At 34.5% G+C, this 16,053-nt stretch overlaps 3 protein-coding genes across 3 annotated transcripts; 2 read left to right on the top strand and 1 right to left on the bottom strand.

Annotated features, from left to right (window-relative positions):
* Positions 1–1,757: 1,757 nt before the first annotated feature.
* On the top strand, positions 1,758–4,071 carry LOC116145576 (peroxidase 55-like). Its single transcript, XM_031431030.1, is given in 3 exon segments — positions 1,758–2,060; positions 2,994–3,185; positions 3,299–4,071. Coding segments are annotated over 3 exon segments (1,032 nt in total). The 5' UTR covers positions 1,758–1,793; the 3' UTR covers positions 3,872–4,071.
* Positions 4,072–5,046: 975 nt separating this feature from the next.
* On the top strand, positions 5,047–6,353 carry LOC116145579 (peroxidase 55). The gene is made up of 3 exons (XM_031431034.1): positions 5,047–5,262; positions 5,376–5,567; positions 5,675–6,353. Exons 1-3 carry the CDS (start codon positions 5,047–5,049, stop codon positions 6,242–6,244), a joined length of 978 nt encoding a protein of 325 aa, XP_031286894.1. The 3' UTR covers positions 6,245–6,353.
* Positions 6,354–6,541: 188 nt separating this feature from the next.
* LOC116145578 (protein NUCLEAR FUSION DEFECTIVE 4) lies at positions 6,542–10,718 on the bottom strand. Its single transcript, XM_031431032.1, has 3 exons — positions 10,181–10,718; positions 7,449–8,371; positions 6,542–7,349 (listed from the first exon to the last, which is right to left on the bottom strand). Exons 1-3 carry the CDS (start codon positions 10,514–10,516, stop codon positions 6,824–6,826), a joined length of 1,785 nt encoding a protein of 594 aa, XP_031286892.1. The 5' UTR covers positions 10,517–10,718; the 3' UTR covers positions 6,542–6,823.
* Between the last annotated feature and the right edge of the window lie 5,335 nt (positions 10,719–16,053).

Raw genomic sequence — 16,053 nt, 5'->3', positions numbered from 1 at the left:
TTTTTTAATATATTATAAAAGTAAAAAAAGTATATAATTTCTTATCTAAGCCAAGGGACCTAAAAAAAAAAAACAAAAAAGGCCTAAATTTATTATTAATTATTCCCACCCAAAGTTTGACGAAATGACAAGTTTGTACCTCTAGTTTCATATATTTTAATTTACACCCTTAAATTAACATATTAAATTTCTTTTAACAATAAAAGGCTAAAATGGTCATTTACTTGTCCCAAATTACTCACCCCCAATTTAATCTCAAAATTTAACATTCACATAAATAATCTCCACCCCTCTTCCGCCGTCGACCGTTTGGAACTAATTTCGGTCGAATTTTTCACCAAAATAGATCGGAACCATCACTTTATCGTTTTGCAAGTGTTTTTCCAACCTTGATAGCCCTCAATTTGGCTATTTTTTACGAATCTCGCAACCTAGCTCCATCGCGTGCGATAGCCATTTCTGGCCTTTTCAGCATGTACTTGGCATCGTTGGCCTTCCCCAACACCACCATCTTCCTCCTCTCTGTCTTCTCACCAAAACCCTTCTGCTAATCGCCAACCACCGATACCTTTTGGGCCGTGACTTCTCAAGTCTTTTTCGGTCAATCCTGGCATTGGAAATCACCAATTTCACCACCCATCGCTTCTCTAGCATCTGCTCTCCACCTATCCTAATGATTTTGCATCTCAAAAGGCAAGAAAATTAAATTTGAAATAATTTTTTTAATATATGTTTATATTATTAGAAGGCCCCCAAAGTAACTTTTGCCTAAAATCACAAATGTTCTTAAGACGGCCCTGCCCAAGCGACATGTTTAATAAACAATTAAGTTAGCTAAAGGCAATGCATATGCATGAGATTGAGATTGAGACGTGAAGTTGAGAATATTGCTAATTAGTAAAAGGGGTGTAACATTATTTAAGGTATGAGTGGTTGGCCTAATGTTTTTAAATTAGAAAAAGAGGTAGCATCAGCTGTCATGCGTGTTAGAAGTGAACACAACTATATGCTTATAAAGTCTAATGTTAGGAAAATTTAAATGATACATGTTTATTACATTCTTAAGGAATGATGGGAATAATTAATAATATCATGTGTAACCATGAATATTATAACTAAGTTTGTTATCGTGTCATTTTCTTTCCTATCTCACAAGCCAGGCCACTTTCAAAGACTAATTATCCATCTAGAATTTATTATATTACAGCTATGAAGATTTCAAAGAACTATTTTTCTACTATTTGTTCACTGGGAAAAGGTCTTTGATTTTTTTTTTTTCTTTTTTTATGATCAGAAGAATCTAGATTGATTTATGTCCACCTCAACTGATCTTTCAGAATCCTAAAATTATTAATCGGTGAGAGTTCTAGTGACTATCTCTATTAATAACTAATGAGTGACTCGAACTCAAGACCTTTTGAATAATATACTCAAGAGTTTCTATCAAACCACTCGATCATGTAAAGGTAATTTGATCCTTTAAATTTATTCGTTTATGAGATGGCCTCTACCTATCTGCAAAAATCAGAATTAAATTTATGTTAAATTATTAAATAAAATAGAAAAATTCCCAAGGTAAACCGTGACAAGTTAAGAGATGATGTGGCTGTTTGTTATTGGACGGGCGGTGTACTAAAGGAGTCGAAGACTAATACTAGTACCCGACAACAACCCAGTTTGAAACAGGGTTAATTAATTACTTTATCAATGTGGCAATAACACAACTGTTAAAAGAACATGGTTAATGTAGGTTCCTAGTCGTGTGACATGTTCTCTATATATAAGACTCGTCAATGGCCACCGGAGACAAAACTTTCAAACACATAGAGACAGAGAAAACGAAAATGGAGATTTTGACAAGGAGAAGATCAGGGGTGGTGTTGTTGATGATTCTTATATTTACGTGGAAAGGGTAGAGTCAATTAGCAGAAAATTTCTACATCTCAACATGTCCCAACGTTGAGTCCATAGTGAACCAAGCTGTGTCCATAAAGTTTAGCCAGACCTTCGTCACCATTCCAGCTACTCTGCGTCTCTTCTTTCATGACTGCTTCGTTGAGGTAAATTACTAGTAAAATTTTCATTCATTAACGTACGTTTATCTTATTAGATGTTGCTGGCTGAAGTCTATTAGAGTACAAATCGTAAATTTGGGGCATCTGTATCAGCACCTTTCATGGCTGATATATATGATTGTTCTTCAAGCTTCTCTCTTCTCCAGCACTTTCATGGCTAAGCTTTGGTATTGTTTTACGACAGTTGTAAATTACCTACAGTCATGACCAAACCACCATTGACTAATGAAATAAGAAATTGTGTGCAAATAGTTCAACACGACATTCCAATCTAAATATAATATGCTAAACTAATTAGTTTATGATAATTTTGTATTTCGTTTATTTTAATCACGACATGATTGATAAAATTTAAAATTAAATATTTAATATGACCGAGATTATTTCTTTGGTGCATGAATTATATGGTATATAATATTTTATTATCAACAAGACTTCCTCGTAAACAAAAGTTTCGGTTTTGAGTGTTTTGACAACTAATGGTTAATGAATTCATAATCATTCTGCTTTGTTGAGCCAATTAAACTTCTCCACATGTTTGAATTAATGGAATTAAAGCCACTTTTTGACTTGCAACTTCATGTTAAAGAAAGGACCCTAGGAGCCAGCCAGCCAGCCACTATAGCTACTCTCTAGCTTAGCTACATCATACAGTTTGGTCCCAGAATGTGAAATTCAGTAATTTGACGGAGGAAAGATGGAATATCGGATGGAATGTCCCAATTCCCATCAATTTGGAAGTATAATATATGATATGTTCACAAAAAGTAGATGGTTGATATAATTTGATTCTGACACAAAACTTATGTCTAATTCCCCTGCAATGGCATCAGCTAGCTTCTTTTAAATTCTGTTTTTGGGTTCATCATAGAATATACTTGTGTCTGAAGCTAAGCTTCCTCTTTACTTTCTTGGTAGGGATGTGATGCCTCAGTGTTAATTCAATCGGCAAATAACGATGCGGAGAAAGATGCTGCAGACAATCTTTCCCTTGCAGGAGATGGGTTTGACACTGTTATCAAGGCAAAGCAAGCTGTGGAAGCTGTATGCCCAGGCATTGTCTCTTGTGCAGACATTTTGACTATTGCTGCAAGAGATGTTGTAGTCCTGGTAAAGACTGAACAGTCACATTTACATCAATTATCCAAAAAAAAAAAAAAAAAAAAATTCACTTCCAAACAGAATAACATTTTCATTGTGTTTGATGTGATCAAACTCATTAGGCTGGAGGTCCTTCGTTCAATGTAGAATTGGGGCGACGTGATGGTCTTATATCTCAAGCAACCAGAGTTTCCGGAAATTTACCAGAGCCTTCATTTAATCTTACACAACTAAACACTATGTTTGCAAAACACAACCTTAGCCAAATTGACATGATTGCACTCTCGGGAGCACACACTTTAGGCTTCTCTCATTGCGATCGCTTCGCAAACCGCCTGTACTCATTCTCTTCATCCTCTCCTGTCGACCCTTCTCTGGATCCAGATTATGCCCAGCAGTTGATGGAAGCCTGTCCTCGGAATGTTGACCCCAGTATCGCCATCAACATGGATCCTGAAACCCCGCAAACTTTTGACAATCAGTATTACCAGAATCTAGTGGCAGGGAAGGGTTTGTTTACTTCGGATGAGGTGCTATTCACTGATCCTGATTCTCAACCTACTGTAAATGACTTTGCTAAAAGCCCTGGTGACTTTAATGGAGCTTTTGTCACTGCAATGATAAAGCTTGGAAGGGTGGGAATTAAAATTGGCAACCAAGGAGAGATCAGGACAGACTGCGCAGCATTTAATTGATGAAGGCAACAATTATTTCAATTGCATGGCTTTGTGATTCTGATACTTTTTAGTGTTGAAAATCTTGGTGGATCGCTTTGTGAATTTGCCACAAAGAGACGACCAGTGAATCGGCCAATCGATATAAGATTTTGTTGTTCCCGTGGATCCCAATCTGCATTGATTGGTTTTAAACGAGTGTCACATCTTTTTACCTATTATTTAGAGCTATTACTAGATCAATAAAAATTTGGTATAGTTAAAGTTCAGTTGCATCTTTTTGACTCTTGAGAGTATTCGAAACCCTTCATTTTTTTTTTTTTTTTTTTCTGAATTTAGTGAAGCATTTCGTGAAATGGAAGAATCATTTCATTCTAAATTTCCAATGTTTGTTTGTTGTCATTTTCATCATTAATACCTTTCATGAGCGCGGTACCAAGTCTTATATAGCAGTCTACCCAGCTTCATGCACCCATTAAAACAAGAATGAAGAACTAGCAACCCAACAAACATTGAATGCCGATATATTTATCAGGACCAAAATGCATAGGCAATGGTGATTAAGTTTAAAGTTTATTAGATCAATGGTTGGTTTTGTCCTCAGATCGAAGATGTTTCAACCATCTCACTTTCTGCTCAATTTGTATATTGAACATTTTACTGAACTGCTTATTGGGACATTAGCAAATAGCAATAATCTTTGGCTTTAAGAGTTAACCATGAAGAAGAAAAGTATGAGGTAAGAAGCGAAAGCATTGATATCAATAGGCTTAACAGAGACTGATACTAAACTACATTCTAAAACAAAGTTTATTAGCTGGAATACTAAGCATACTTGACTTTAACACAGTAAATATGGTAAACGTGTCTTTATTCAGCAATGGTTAAACGAGTGTGGAGATCACCTTGCGAATCATTCCTCTGTATCGAAGATTTTGTGCCAAAAAAAGAAATTTCATGTCCAATTATCAAATGTATAAAGATAACATACAATTGATTGTGTTATAATAAGCAAGTGCAAAAATCATTTAATATTTTAGTATTTTATTTGCATACATTTTTAGTATGGTAAACTTGGTTGTATAGCACTGGTCCTCCATATAAATAAGTCAATATTGGGTAGTATGGTCTATATAGAAAAACTGAAATACCTGGAAAGAGAGATATAGAAAGGTGAAGAGAATTAAGAGAAGCTAATGGAGGTCTCGATAAGGTTGATCTTGTTAATGGTTCTCATTGCTGTTGGGAGGGGAGAAGGGCAACTAGTAGAAAATTTCTACAGCAAGACTTGCCCAAATGTTGAAGCTATAGTGAAGCAGGCAGTGTTCACAAAGTTCAGTAAGGCCAACGCCACACGCCAAGCCACTCTCCAAGCCACTCTACGTCTATTCTTCCATGACTGCTTCATTGAGGTATGTTCACTGGCAACTAAAATGCTTTTACATGACTTCTGAAGTTAAGTAGGCTGGTAAAAATCTCCATCAACCATTAATTGCTCTAATGATTCGCCCTGCTCTTGTTGCAGGGATGCGATGCCTCCATCATGATCGCATCAGCGAATAACAATGCAGAAAAGGATGCAGGCGAAAATCTTTCACTTGCTGGAGACGGATTCGACGCTGTAATCAAGGCAAAGCAAGCAGTGGAAGGAGCATGTCCTGGCATAGTCTCATGTGCAGACATATTAGCTATTGCTGCCAGGGATGCTGTAGTTCTGGTAAAACGACAAATGCACAAGCCAGCTGGCTTTTAACAATCAAGTGTCATCGCAGTATCTTTCAAACAAAATTTGAGATTAATTCCTATTGTCTTTGATCATGTCAGGCTGGAGGACCTTCATTCAGTGTAGAATTGGGACGTCGTGATGGCCTTATTTCAAATAAATCTCGAGTCCATCATAATATCCCAGATCCTTCCTTCAATCTCTCCCAACTTACCACCTTATTCGCCAGAAAAAACCTTAGCCAGTTTGACATGATTGCTCTCTCAGGAGCACACAGTGTAGGCGTTTCTAATTGCAGCCGTTTTCACAGTCGCCTCTACCCTGTTGTGGATCCTTCTCTAAACCTCAACTATGCCAAACAGTTGATGGCCACTTGCTCTAAGAAAATTGGAAATCCTCAGGTATTCGTCAACCTGGATCCTGAAACCCCAAAAGTTTTAGATAACGTGTATTACCAAAACCTGGTTGCTGGGAAAGGCTTATTAACTTCAGATGAGGTGCTTTATACGGACCCAGAATCTCAACCTACTGTCAAAGATTTCGCTAGCAATCCAGGCCATTTCAACGCAGCTTTCATTGCAGCAATAAAAAAACTTGGAAGAGTGGGAGTTAAGACTGGCAATTTGGGAGAGATAAGGAGAGACTGTGCAGCCTTCAATAATGAAGATTGATGGCATGATTTCAGCTCAAACAGTAGGATCAAAAAAACTGAAAGAAAAATTATAAAAATAAAAATATTCTCCACAACAGTTGGTCCATCTACTAGATTTTCCAGTCAGTCTTAAGAACAGATCTTAATTTATCATTTGTGATTTGCGAACACATATTAATGCTACTTGATGTACTTTGTGCATGCTCAGTTTAACTCTCTATGTTTCACCACTGAAGTAATATATATATAAAACTGGCAACAGATATATGATCGTGGTTACCAAGTTGTATCTAGGCTCACTGAAATTACTTCTCTATTCACCAAAATATTATGATAAATATAACACAACAGATTTTTCTGAAGAAGAGTAGTGTTATTGTACAACACTTTGAACAATCGAATCTTCCAAAATTACAGGGTAGCTCCCAACCACATTACAAATGAAATAAAAAAATTTTGAAATCTTTTACAGTGTGCTTCCCTTTGCCATCTTTCTCATAATAGGCACCAACACAAACTGTAGAAATTTTCGCACAACCTCATCAGAGTACACGGACATCGCCATAAAATGGATGAAAGTACTCTCATTTATAAAAGCTTATTTTAGTGTTTGTAGGCGTGAAGTGCTAGATTTTCCATAGAGGTGAGAGTAGACAATCTTAGTCCGACGTACAAGAATCAAGCTTAACACGACTGCAATAATGCAAAATCCTGACATTATCATGGAAGTAAGGAAGAAGCATACGGAACCTTCACACTTCAGTGGTTCATCCACCCGGAGCATGCCTGCAAAAATAGACCCTCCATTCTGCAGGTGGTGATGGGGTTGATGTTGCTTTTCTGCTTCATGGTCATAAATAGAGCTGGCAATTATACCAGAGAAAACAAGCGATCCAGCAGGATTGGCCAGTGTGAGGAAATTGTACAAAGCCCCAAATTTTTTCAAGCCAAATAACTCGGAAGCAGCAGCTGGCACAATTGCCCAGTGGGCTCCATAGCCAAGTCCAATTAACAAAGTGCCAATGTACATGGCACCAGGCCATCCCATAGCAAAGAAGATGTGACCAATAGACATCACAAATTGTGCCACGGCCATTGCCACTGGTCTTGGATAAGCGTGATCCCTATTCAATTATGATGTCAGGATAAGTAAAAAGACTGAACCAAAAGCATCACGAATGAAAAACTTAATCAGCACAGAGACTAGAAAAATCAGATTGTACCTCACAATAATCTCAGAGAAGTACCCCCCACCAACACGGCCAAGAAAGTTCCAGATGCTGATCATACATACAAATATGTGCGTGTTATCATACCCTAAAGACTGGCTCATCTGACCGAGATTATCTATCACGGTCAACCCTGACCCAGAACCCAGTAGAAGCGAGAAAAAGATAAGCCAAAAATCTGCCTTGATTAACGCCTGCATCAACGTAAAGTCCTCCCCTCTGTGTGGACCCCTCCTCCTCTTAACCCTCACCGCTCCTTCTGCAGCTGCTTGGAATAATTTTGATTGCAGTTGAGCAATTCGCTTCTGCCTCTCTGATGCTGGAAGCAAGTCTAGATCCTTTGGCTTCTCATCTTCCACCTCACTTAATAAGACCTCCTGTTCAGAATTTCCAGGTCCTAGTTTCTCTGCTTGGGGTAGAAGGGCCTCTTCTGCCAGGTCACTTGCGTCTAAACAGAAACTTAATAACACAGGAATCACAATGGGTATAATAAGAAGAACAAATAGAATTATTGTGAAAGTTATTATCACACTGTGGCTCAAATCAACTAGATCTTCAACCAGCATGACCCCCATCAGATAGGCCGCCAACAGAAGGCATATACTATAAATATATGTGAAACTTGAACCATCAGATGGTCGTACTTGTCTGTGACCTCCAACAGGTCTGACAATGAACATTAGAGCAGTAACTACCATTGCCGGTCCAACTGCAACCATGAATATGAGTGATGCATGATCAGGAGAATGGATCACAGTATATATTTGAGTCAAAATTGCGCCACTTAACCCAGCAAAGCCCTTCAGTATTCCCACCACAGGACCCCGACTTTTTGGAAAGTTTTGCACACAAGAAACCAGAGCAGCTGTATTGAAGTAGGTTTCGCCATTGTTTCCCACAAATATAAGAATGCACATCTGCATAATGATACGGGTAAGCCATTTGACCAAGGGAAGATCAAGAATAAGAGATTGAAAAGTTTCCCTAGTTCCATTGGACAGAGAGAGTGTGTATGAAGGTACATTATTCAAGGAATATGGTCATAAATAGTTCAACAGGAATAGTAGAAAATAATTCAAGTAACCAATATCACACCAACCAACATTAAAATACTGAAGTAAGCTCCCATCTCAACGGTACCTGTAACACCTAAAAAGCTAATTGGAACATATAAAATCAATTTCATTAATCCAAAGCTTCACTTTCTCAAGATGAAGTAACAAAGATAAATATTGAATGATGACAACAACATAAAAGTCAATATGAATTAATCAAAACAAATTCCGTTGCACTATAATTGTAGTACATATTTTAGTCCTAGATTAACTATTAAAGTTACTGAGAAGTATATCTCATAAAGCATCACACATATGCTAGAAGGCATCATGATATCACAAGTTTGGTAAGTGCCTTCCTTTGGGGGAATGAGCATAGGATGCTTCTATACATATCATATTTACCCCCAATTTTCATGTAGAAAACTTCACATGGAATCTAGAAGGATGGAATCTAGAAGGAAAAATGCTCATCGATCCGTTATATATGCACATAACAAAAAAGCAACATGACATCAAAAGTACAGAAGATGCCTTTTCTAAAAGGATTGAGCATAAGATGCTTCAAACATATCAAAACAACATTTTTTCATATAAAAAACTGCATATGGAAGTAGGTTAATCGATCCAACATAAACAATGGCACTTATTGAGAATCATGCAGAAACAGAATAGATTAGATATTGAAACAGGAATCCAAGATTTGAATCAAAATCATATTGTAAAAGTATTTTGATACACTATCACTCAGGAAAAATGTATGACGTTAACTTTGGATTTGAACAAACATCTGATGTAGTAGTTTTCATATTAGTGTGACTAGAAGGTTTTACAACAGCATGAACAAACTTTCAGCTAAGCACTTGGTGATGAACTTCAAAAAAAAAAAAAAAAAAAAAATTGAAGAAACTTATAAGATATAAAAATACTTTTATTTCCTCCTAATCCAGAGGTCTCCAGAGTAGTGCACACCTTGGTTCCAGAAACCAGAATATGTAAACGACGTTGAAAAACTTAACCACTCAATTCATACAATCAATCAGAATCACATCAAAAGTTCTAGTAAAACCAGTAATCACACTTTCTTGGAAACAAACAAGCAATCAAACTGCATTAAGAGTATTATTAACCACCTGAAATGCAAGATCTCTGATCAGAAGTATGTATTTAAGAGCTTAAAAAGGAAGTATATGGAAATCACCACCCAACTCAAAAGTATCGGAAAATTAACTCTCTCTCTGTTGGTGGCAAAAACAGAAAGAAAATGAATCATTCAAAGAAATTGAGTACCGTTTTGACAGAAGAATAAAAAATATGCATTAAAAGCCTTTCCGAGTCAACCAACAATAGAGGAAATGTCAAAAATTACACCAGCAAAAATCCTTCGAATTTCAAAGATTGAAGGAACATGTTCAATCAAACAGTTTGCCACATGTTTAGCAATTCCAATGAGGAAAAGACAAATTGCAAATTTAGATTGAACATCACAACACAAGCCACAGAAATTAAACAGACAAAAAAATATGGTCCAGTCACGACAGTCAAGCTTAACGAGCCTGAATTTTGGCACAAGTAAAGAAAGAACTTTCAGTCAGCGAATCACAGATCAACCAATCAGAAACAGCAACGATCAAAACAAAAAAAGAATCTATAGTTTTGATTAATACTCACAGCCCACAAAGGCAAAGCAGGAGCCCGACCAGTGACAATCAACCAAACCCAACCATAACCAATGAAGTTTTGCAGAGCACCAACAAGAAGAGCACCCCACAAAGGCAAGACCTCGCACAAGCTACCAGCCAAAAACCCAACACTATCTCCAAGATCCTTAGCGACACCGAGCCGCGCCACCTGCCTCTGATTATAGTTCAATGAACTCTTTATCACAGGCGATATGCTCCCAAACAAGTACCCAATCCCAGCACATGATTGTATCCACATTGCAGTCACAAACACCAGCCATCTATTGTTGATAAACGAAACAAATCTCTCTCGAAAAGTTCTCATCTTTCAATGCTCTTCTCTGATCTTTGAGTTTGTTTGTTGAATGAAAATGGATATTTTGATTGAAAATAAATAAATACTTACGGAAGCGCAAATAAAAACTTTTTAGAGTGGAATTGTAGTTTGTTCAGTTAGAGCTTTTGTGGGTTTATATACAAAACAACAAAAGCTTAAGTGGCATTGATGATGATGATGATGCGTTTGTTGGGTCACCGATCATGGTAATATTTAAGATTACTGTCTGAAAATGGAGTGGTGTTTGGAGAAATTACGCAAGTGCCACTGGTCGGTATTGGCTGACATGTAGTTTTATATTTTGTACTGTCTGATTGAACTGGCGCCATAGAATTTAGAAAGACGAAGATAGGCAATGATATATAACAGATGTATTTTAGATGCTCAATTTGTTTTTTTTTTTTTTCCTTGAATTTTTGGGTTTTCCTGGATTTTCGGTTTTAATTTTGATTATTTGTTATCCCATTTTCATGTATCAGTACAATTTATATTTTTAGTATTATAAATGTAATATTCTTTTTAATAAATTAATATGTTTTACAGGTGGTCCAAAATAAAAAATCTGCCACTGTGGAACTCTCTTTTAACCTGAAATTTATTGGTACAACAAATTAAATATTTTAATGCTCATATTAGTGGGTACCACTAACTTTATTAAACTTTCAAGCAAGGGATAAATGGATTTAGAGTAATTAAGGTTGAGAGATTAGCCTTATTATATACAATAATTATTGAATAATTAAAGAGCGGTTCTAGATACCATGTATTTTTTGAGGGAACTGGAACGCACTTTATATGTATATAAGAAGTTGTAATAAAATTTTATTAGTAAAGTTAGGGGTGAGCAGTTCTGGTGCCGTACATTTTTTGAGAGAATCGAAACCAGAACCACACAGTGCACTGAGTGCAGGTTCCAAAAAAAAGGAACAAGAATTGGAACCACATAGTGTAGATTCTTAAATTCAAGGAATTCGGAACCTAAAGTGTAGGTTATGTTTCCTTTCCCGGGTACCCTATAAAAAATCAATTACCCCCGTATTAGTTTAAAAAATGTCAAAAATACCTTAAAAGTTTACAAATACACTCCTAACAAATTTTGATTACTCATTCATTTGTGTCCGATGTGACTCATACATCCTCTAATCTCTAGGCAACACTTGAATTCAATCAATTCATCACAATTCACATAAAATTCGTAAATCAAAACCAAAACGCAAACAATTAATTAAAATTAATTAAACAATCATATTATAAATTTATAATTTAATATTATAATTAATTAAATTACTAATCATTTAATTAAGTATTGTACTAATGTTTATAATAGAATATTATAATCAATTAAGTAATCATACTATAAATTTATAATATAATGTTATAATTAATTAAATTTTTAATCATTTAATTAAGTAATGTACTAATATAGTAAATTACTAATGTTTATAATGTAATGTTATAAATTTATAATTAATTAAGTAATTATTTAACTATATAATGTTATAATTGGTTAAGTGATTATAATATAATGTAATGTTATAATTAATTAAGTAATTATTTAATTATAATGTAATGTTTTAATTAATTAAATTTCTAATCATTTAATTAAGTATTGTACCAATGTTTATAATAGAATGTTATAATTAATTAAGTAATCATTTTATAAATTTATAATTTGTTTATAACGTAATGTTATAATTAATTAAGTAATCATACTATAAATTTATAATGTAATATTATAATTAATTAAATTTATAATCATTTAATTAAGTATTGTACTAATGTTTATAATGGAATGTTATAATTAATTAATAATCATTTGTTTATAATGTAATGCTATAATTAATTAAGTAATTATACTATAAATGTATAATGTAATGTTATAATTAATTAAATTTTTAATTATTTAATTAAGTAATGTACTAAATTACTAATGTAATGTTATAAACTTATAATTAATTAAGTAATCACTTAACTATAATGTAATGTTATAATCGCTTAAGTAATCATTTGACTAGTAATATATTAATGTGTGTCAATTTATCATATATAATTATTTATTTATTTATTTACTATAGATATACTTAGAACTTGATAATTGATAATTGAAGTTAAAAACTAAATATTATATTATTATTCAATCAAATATACTATTTTATTCAAAAATAATTATTTTTATAACATTAAAACACTTTCAATTGGTCCTAATTCCAATTATATATTTAATTAATCAAAATTTTAATATTAATATATTAAAGTTTTTTATATGGTGTAGTTATATGTAATAAGTATAATTGTATATTTATTTAATTAGGTTATTGTAAAAATTTAATTTTTTCTATTATTAATTTTTTTTATATGTAAAAGTACAATTGACCTCCCATTCTTCACATATATTTTATTTCAACCCAGGTTCCAAAACATGTTCCAAACCGAGTACCCGCTAGAGGTTCCAAGCTGGGTACCCATTGCAGAGTTTTTTTTTTCCGATTTCGGTTCCTCCACATGTAAGAATCGGAACCGAAATCGCTCAGTGTCGGTTCCAAAAAAATGGAACTGGAACCTACCTGCACAATGTCAGTTCTTGGTAGATTCCAATTTCGATTCCAGTTCTATCCGTAGGTTTTAATTCTATCTGCTACTCATGCTTACCCCTAAATTAAGTTTTGGGTTTGAAAATAGTATTAGATTTACATTAATTGTTGGGTTTATAACTTTATATTTAGTAATCCAATGATTATAATAATGGTCCAGATGCGAATAGAAACGTAATATCACATAATTATTTGTATAAGAAAATATCTCTTTCTTGGTTCATATATATTCATGTCATGTGTCAAAGCTTTCACTATCAAGTAGCTTTTATTTCACATGCGTTCTAAATTATTAAATCACTTTAATTTTTGCAAAAGTAAAGAGAAACATAAGAAGACCAAGTTGCATGGATTAATTAAACCAATGATTTTTTTTTTTTTTTTTTTTTTTTTATGACCAAGGGTGTTGGGATCCTGAAAGTACCTGCCGGATAAGAGTTTGAGTACCTACTCCCATTAATAATTGAAGAAAGACTCAAATTTAGAATCTCTTGGATAATATATTTCAATAGTCTCTATGAATTAAATTAATCATTAATATTGTAAGAAAAGACAAAGGGTCGTTGATCCAACATGTAAAAATTGGTGAAAATTTTAATTAAGGGGATGTCATTTGCTCCAGATGGGAATAGAAACGTAATATCACATAATTATTTGTATAAGAAAATGTCTCTTTCTTGGTTCATGTATATTCATGTCAAGTGTCAAAGCTTTCACTATCAAGTAGCTTTTATTTCACATGCGTTCTAAATTATTAAATCACTTTAATTTTTGCAAAAATAAAGAGGAACATAAGAAAGAAGACCAAGTTGTATGGATTAATTAAATTAATGATTTTTTATTTATTTTTATGACCGGGTTGTCCAACCCAACTTATCATACACCCCAATCAAGCCTTTATGATCTTAAAACTATCGGTTGGATAAAAACTCTAATTGTTATCCTTATTTGCAATCGAAAAAAGACTCAAATGCAAGATCTCTTAAGTAATATACTTAAGAATTTGTCGAAATAAATTAAAGATTTATCTTGTAAAGAAAGACAACGGGTCGATTGATCCAACAAGTAAAAATTGGTGAAATTTTTAAAAAGGGGATGTCATTTTCTGAATAAAAATACAGAATTATAATATTCGGCATTAAATAAATAAAATAAATGCGAAAAAAACAATTGCTTTCTTTTTATTATACCTAACCTGGGGTTAAATAAAATACAACTCACATGGTATATTTTGTCCTTTGCGACAGCCGACAAAGCAACTAGAGAAGAGAAAACGAATTTTGTAACATAAATTAATGGGTAAAAAACATAAAGAAATTTGGCTTTGAGGTCATCTTTAGAACCACTTGCCAACAAAAATGTAGAAGAAGAAGACAAGTATTTCATTTTGAATAGCAAGCTATCAAATTGGATGATTTAATATTTTTTAGTCATTAAAATGGAGAAATTTTTTTAAAAGCTTTTTAAAAATGTATATTACAATTTATTTATGTACACCAAATTTTTGAGATTTTAATTTTTAAAAATATCCATGCATGCACACGTCTCGATAACAACAGAATATATAAAATTGACTTAACAGAGACTTGTACCATAAAGTTTTGGAATCTTTTTGTACCAAAAGAAAATAAAAATTACTGAAATTACACAATAGAGGACAGCTGGAATAATCTTTTTGTATGCGTTTGGTTTAATATTTTTATCCCTATTCTGGATCCTATTTTTCAAATAGCGTTTGGTATAATATTTTCAAAATATTACCCTATTTTTTTTAATTACATTTTAACCCCATAAGGTTATTAATTTCACTAAATACCCCCTGAAAAAAAAGTTTAAAAATTAACAAAAACACCCCCATCAACCCAACTTGTCAGATTCCGGCAACCACCGTCGGTGATAGCCGGAATCTGTACAACGGCCAAACTTCCGACCAGAAATGGCCGGAAGTTCACCGCTGTGGCCTTTTCCGGCCAGATCCACCACGGATCTGGCCGGAAAAGGCCAGATCTGGCCGTCAGCGACGCCAAAGAAATGGCTGTCGTTGACCGAAAACGACGGCCAAATCTTGGCCGTCGTTGACCGAAAACGACGGCCACATCTTTGGCCGTCGCTGACGGCCAAAGATGGCCGTCGTTTTGCCTTTTCCGGCCGTCGACGGCCAAAACAAACCGTAGATCTGGTCTTTTCCGGCCAGATCCACCATGGATCTAGCCAAAAGGCCATAACGACTGTTACGGCACAGATCCGACAAGTCTGTGTCGTAACGAATTTTCCGGCCGATTCCGGCTGGTGGCCGGAATCTGACACTGCAGATGGTGGGGTTTTTTTGTCATTTTACATGTTGGTCTTTAGTTAAATTAGTAAACTTAGGGTTTTTTTATAAATTTTTAAATTTACCTCGTAATACTCCCATATCCATAACTATACTATCCAAAATCCATCCAAATACTAAACCAAACGCACCCAATGTTTTTTTTTTTTTTAACTGTTCATTCATCAACCAAAAGCTCCCTCTTTGACAAGTACACACTATTTGTATATCTTTACTTTGTCGTTTCGTCCATGATGTGAATATAAAATCCTCGTGGCAAACGGGGGTTGAAATTTGAAATACGCTGGTCTTATCACAAAAAGAATGTGATTAAAAAATGTTTAAATTGAATGATGGGATCGTTAAAGCCAAAGCCAGATGTCTAGATATGCAGTTATTAATCAAATGGGCCAATTGGACTGGACCCCAACCCAAGCCTTCCAAATTTTTGGCGGCACATTTGAAAACGCCCTTTCGCCACTGACTAGCCGCATCTCTCCAACTCCCACCTCCACACAACCTGTCGCTCATCTTCATCTTCATCTTCATCTCATCTATTATTTTTCCTGCTCTGGGGCCAATTGGACTGGACCCCAACCCAAAGCCTTCCAAATTTTTGGCAG

The sequence above is a fragment of the Pistacia vera genome, unplaced genomic scaffold, assembly GCF_008641045.1.
Source record: "Pistacia vera cultivar Batoury unplaced genomic scaffold, PisVer_v2 Contig462, whole genome shotgun sequence".
Classification (NCBI taxonomy): Eukaryota; Viridiplantae; Streptophyta; class Magnoliopsida; order Sapindales; family Anacardiaceae; genus Pistacia; species Pistacia vera.
Note: the sequence above shows the minus strand (reverse complement) of the source record. Positions and strands in the feature narration are given on the sequence as shown.

Bases quoted from the DNA above. Each gene is read 5' to 3' on its own strand.
- LOC116145579 (XM_031431034.1), top strand. From the start codon at position 5,047: ATGGAGGTCTCGATAAGGTTGATCTTGTTAATGGTTCTCATTGCTGTT. The intron at 5,263-5,375 runs GTATGTTCACTG...CTCTTGTTGCAG, and splicing joins TCCATGACTGCTTCATTGAG to GGATGCGATGCCTCCATCAT. The intron at 5,568-5,674 runs GTAAAACGACAA...TGATCATGTCAG, and splicing joins CCAGGGATGCTGTAGTTCTG to GCTGGAGGACCTTCATTCAG.
- LOC116145578 (XM_031431032.1), bottom strand. From the start codon at position 10,516: ATGAGAACTTTTCGAGAGAGATTTGTTTCGTTTATCAACAATAGATGG. The intron at 8,372-10,180 runs GTGAGTATTAAT...ATCATTATGCAG, and splicing joins CTGCTTTGCCTTTGTGGGCT to ATGTGCATTCTTATATTTGT. The intron at 7,350-7,448 runs GTACAATCTGAT...ATAATTGAATAG, and splicing joins TTCTCTGAGATTATTGTGAG to GGATCACGCTTATCCAAGAC.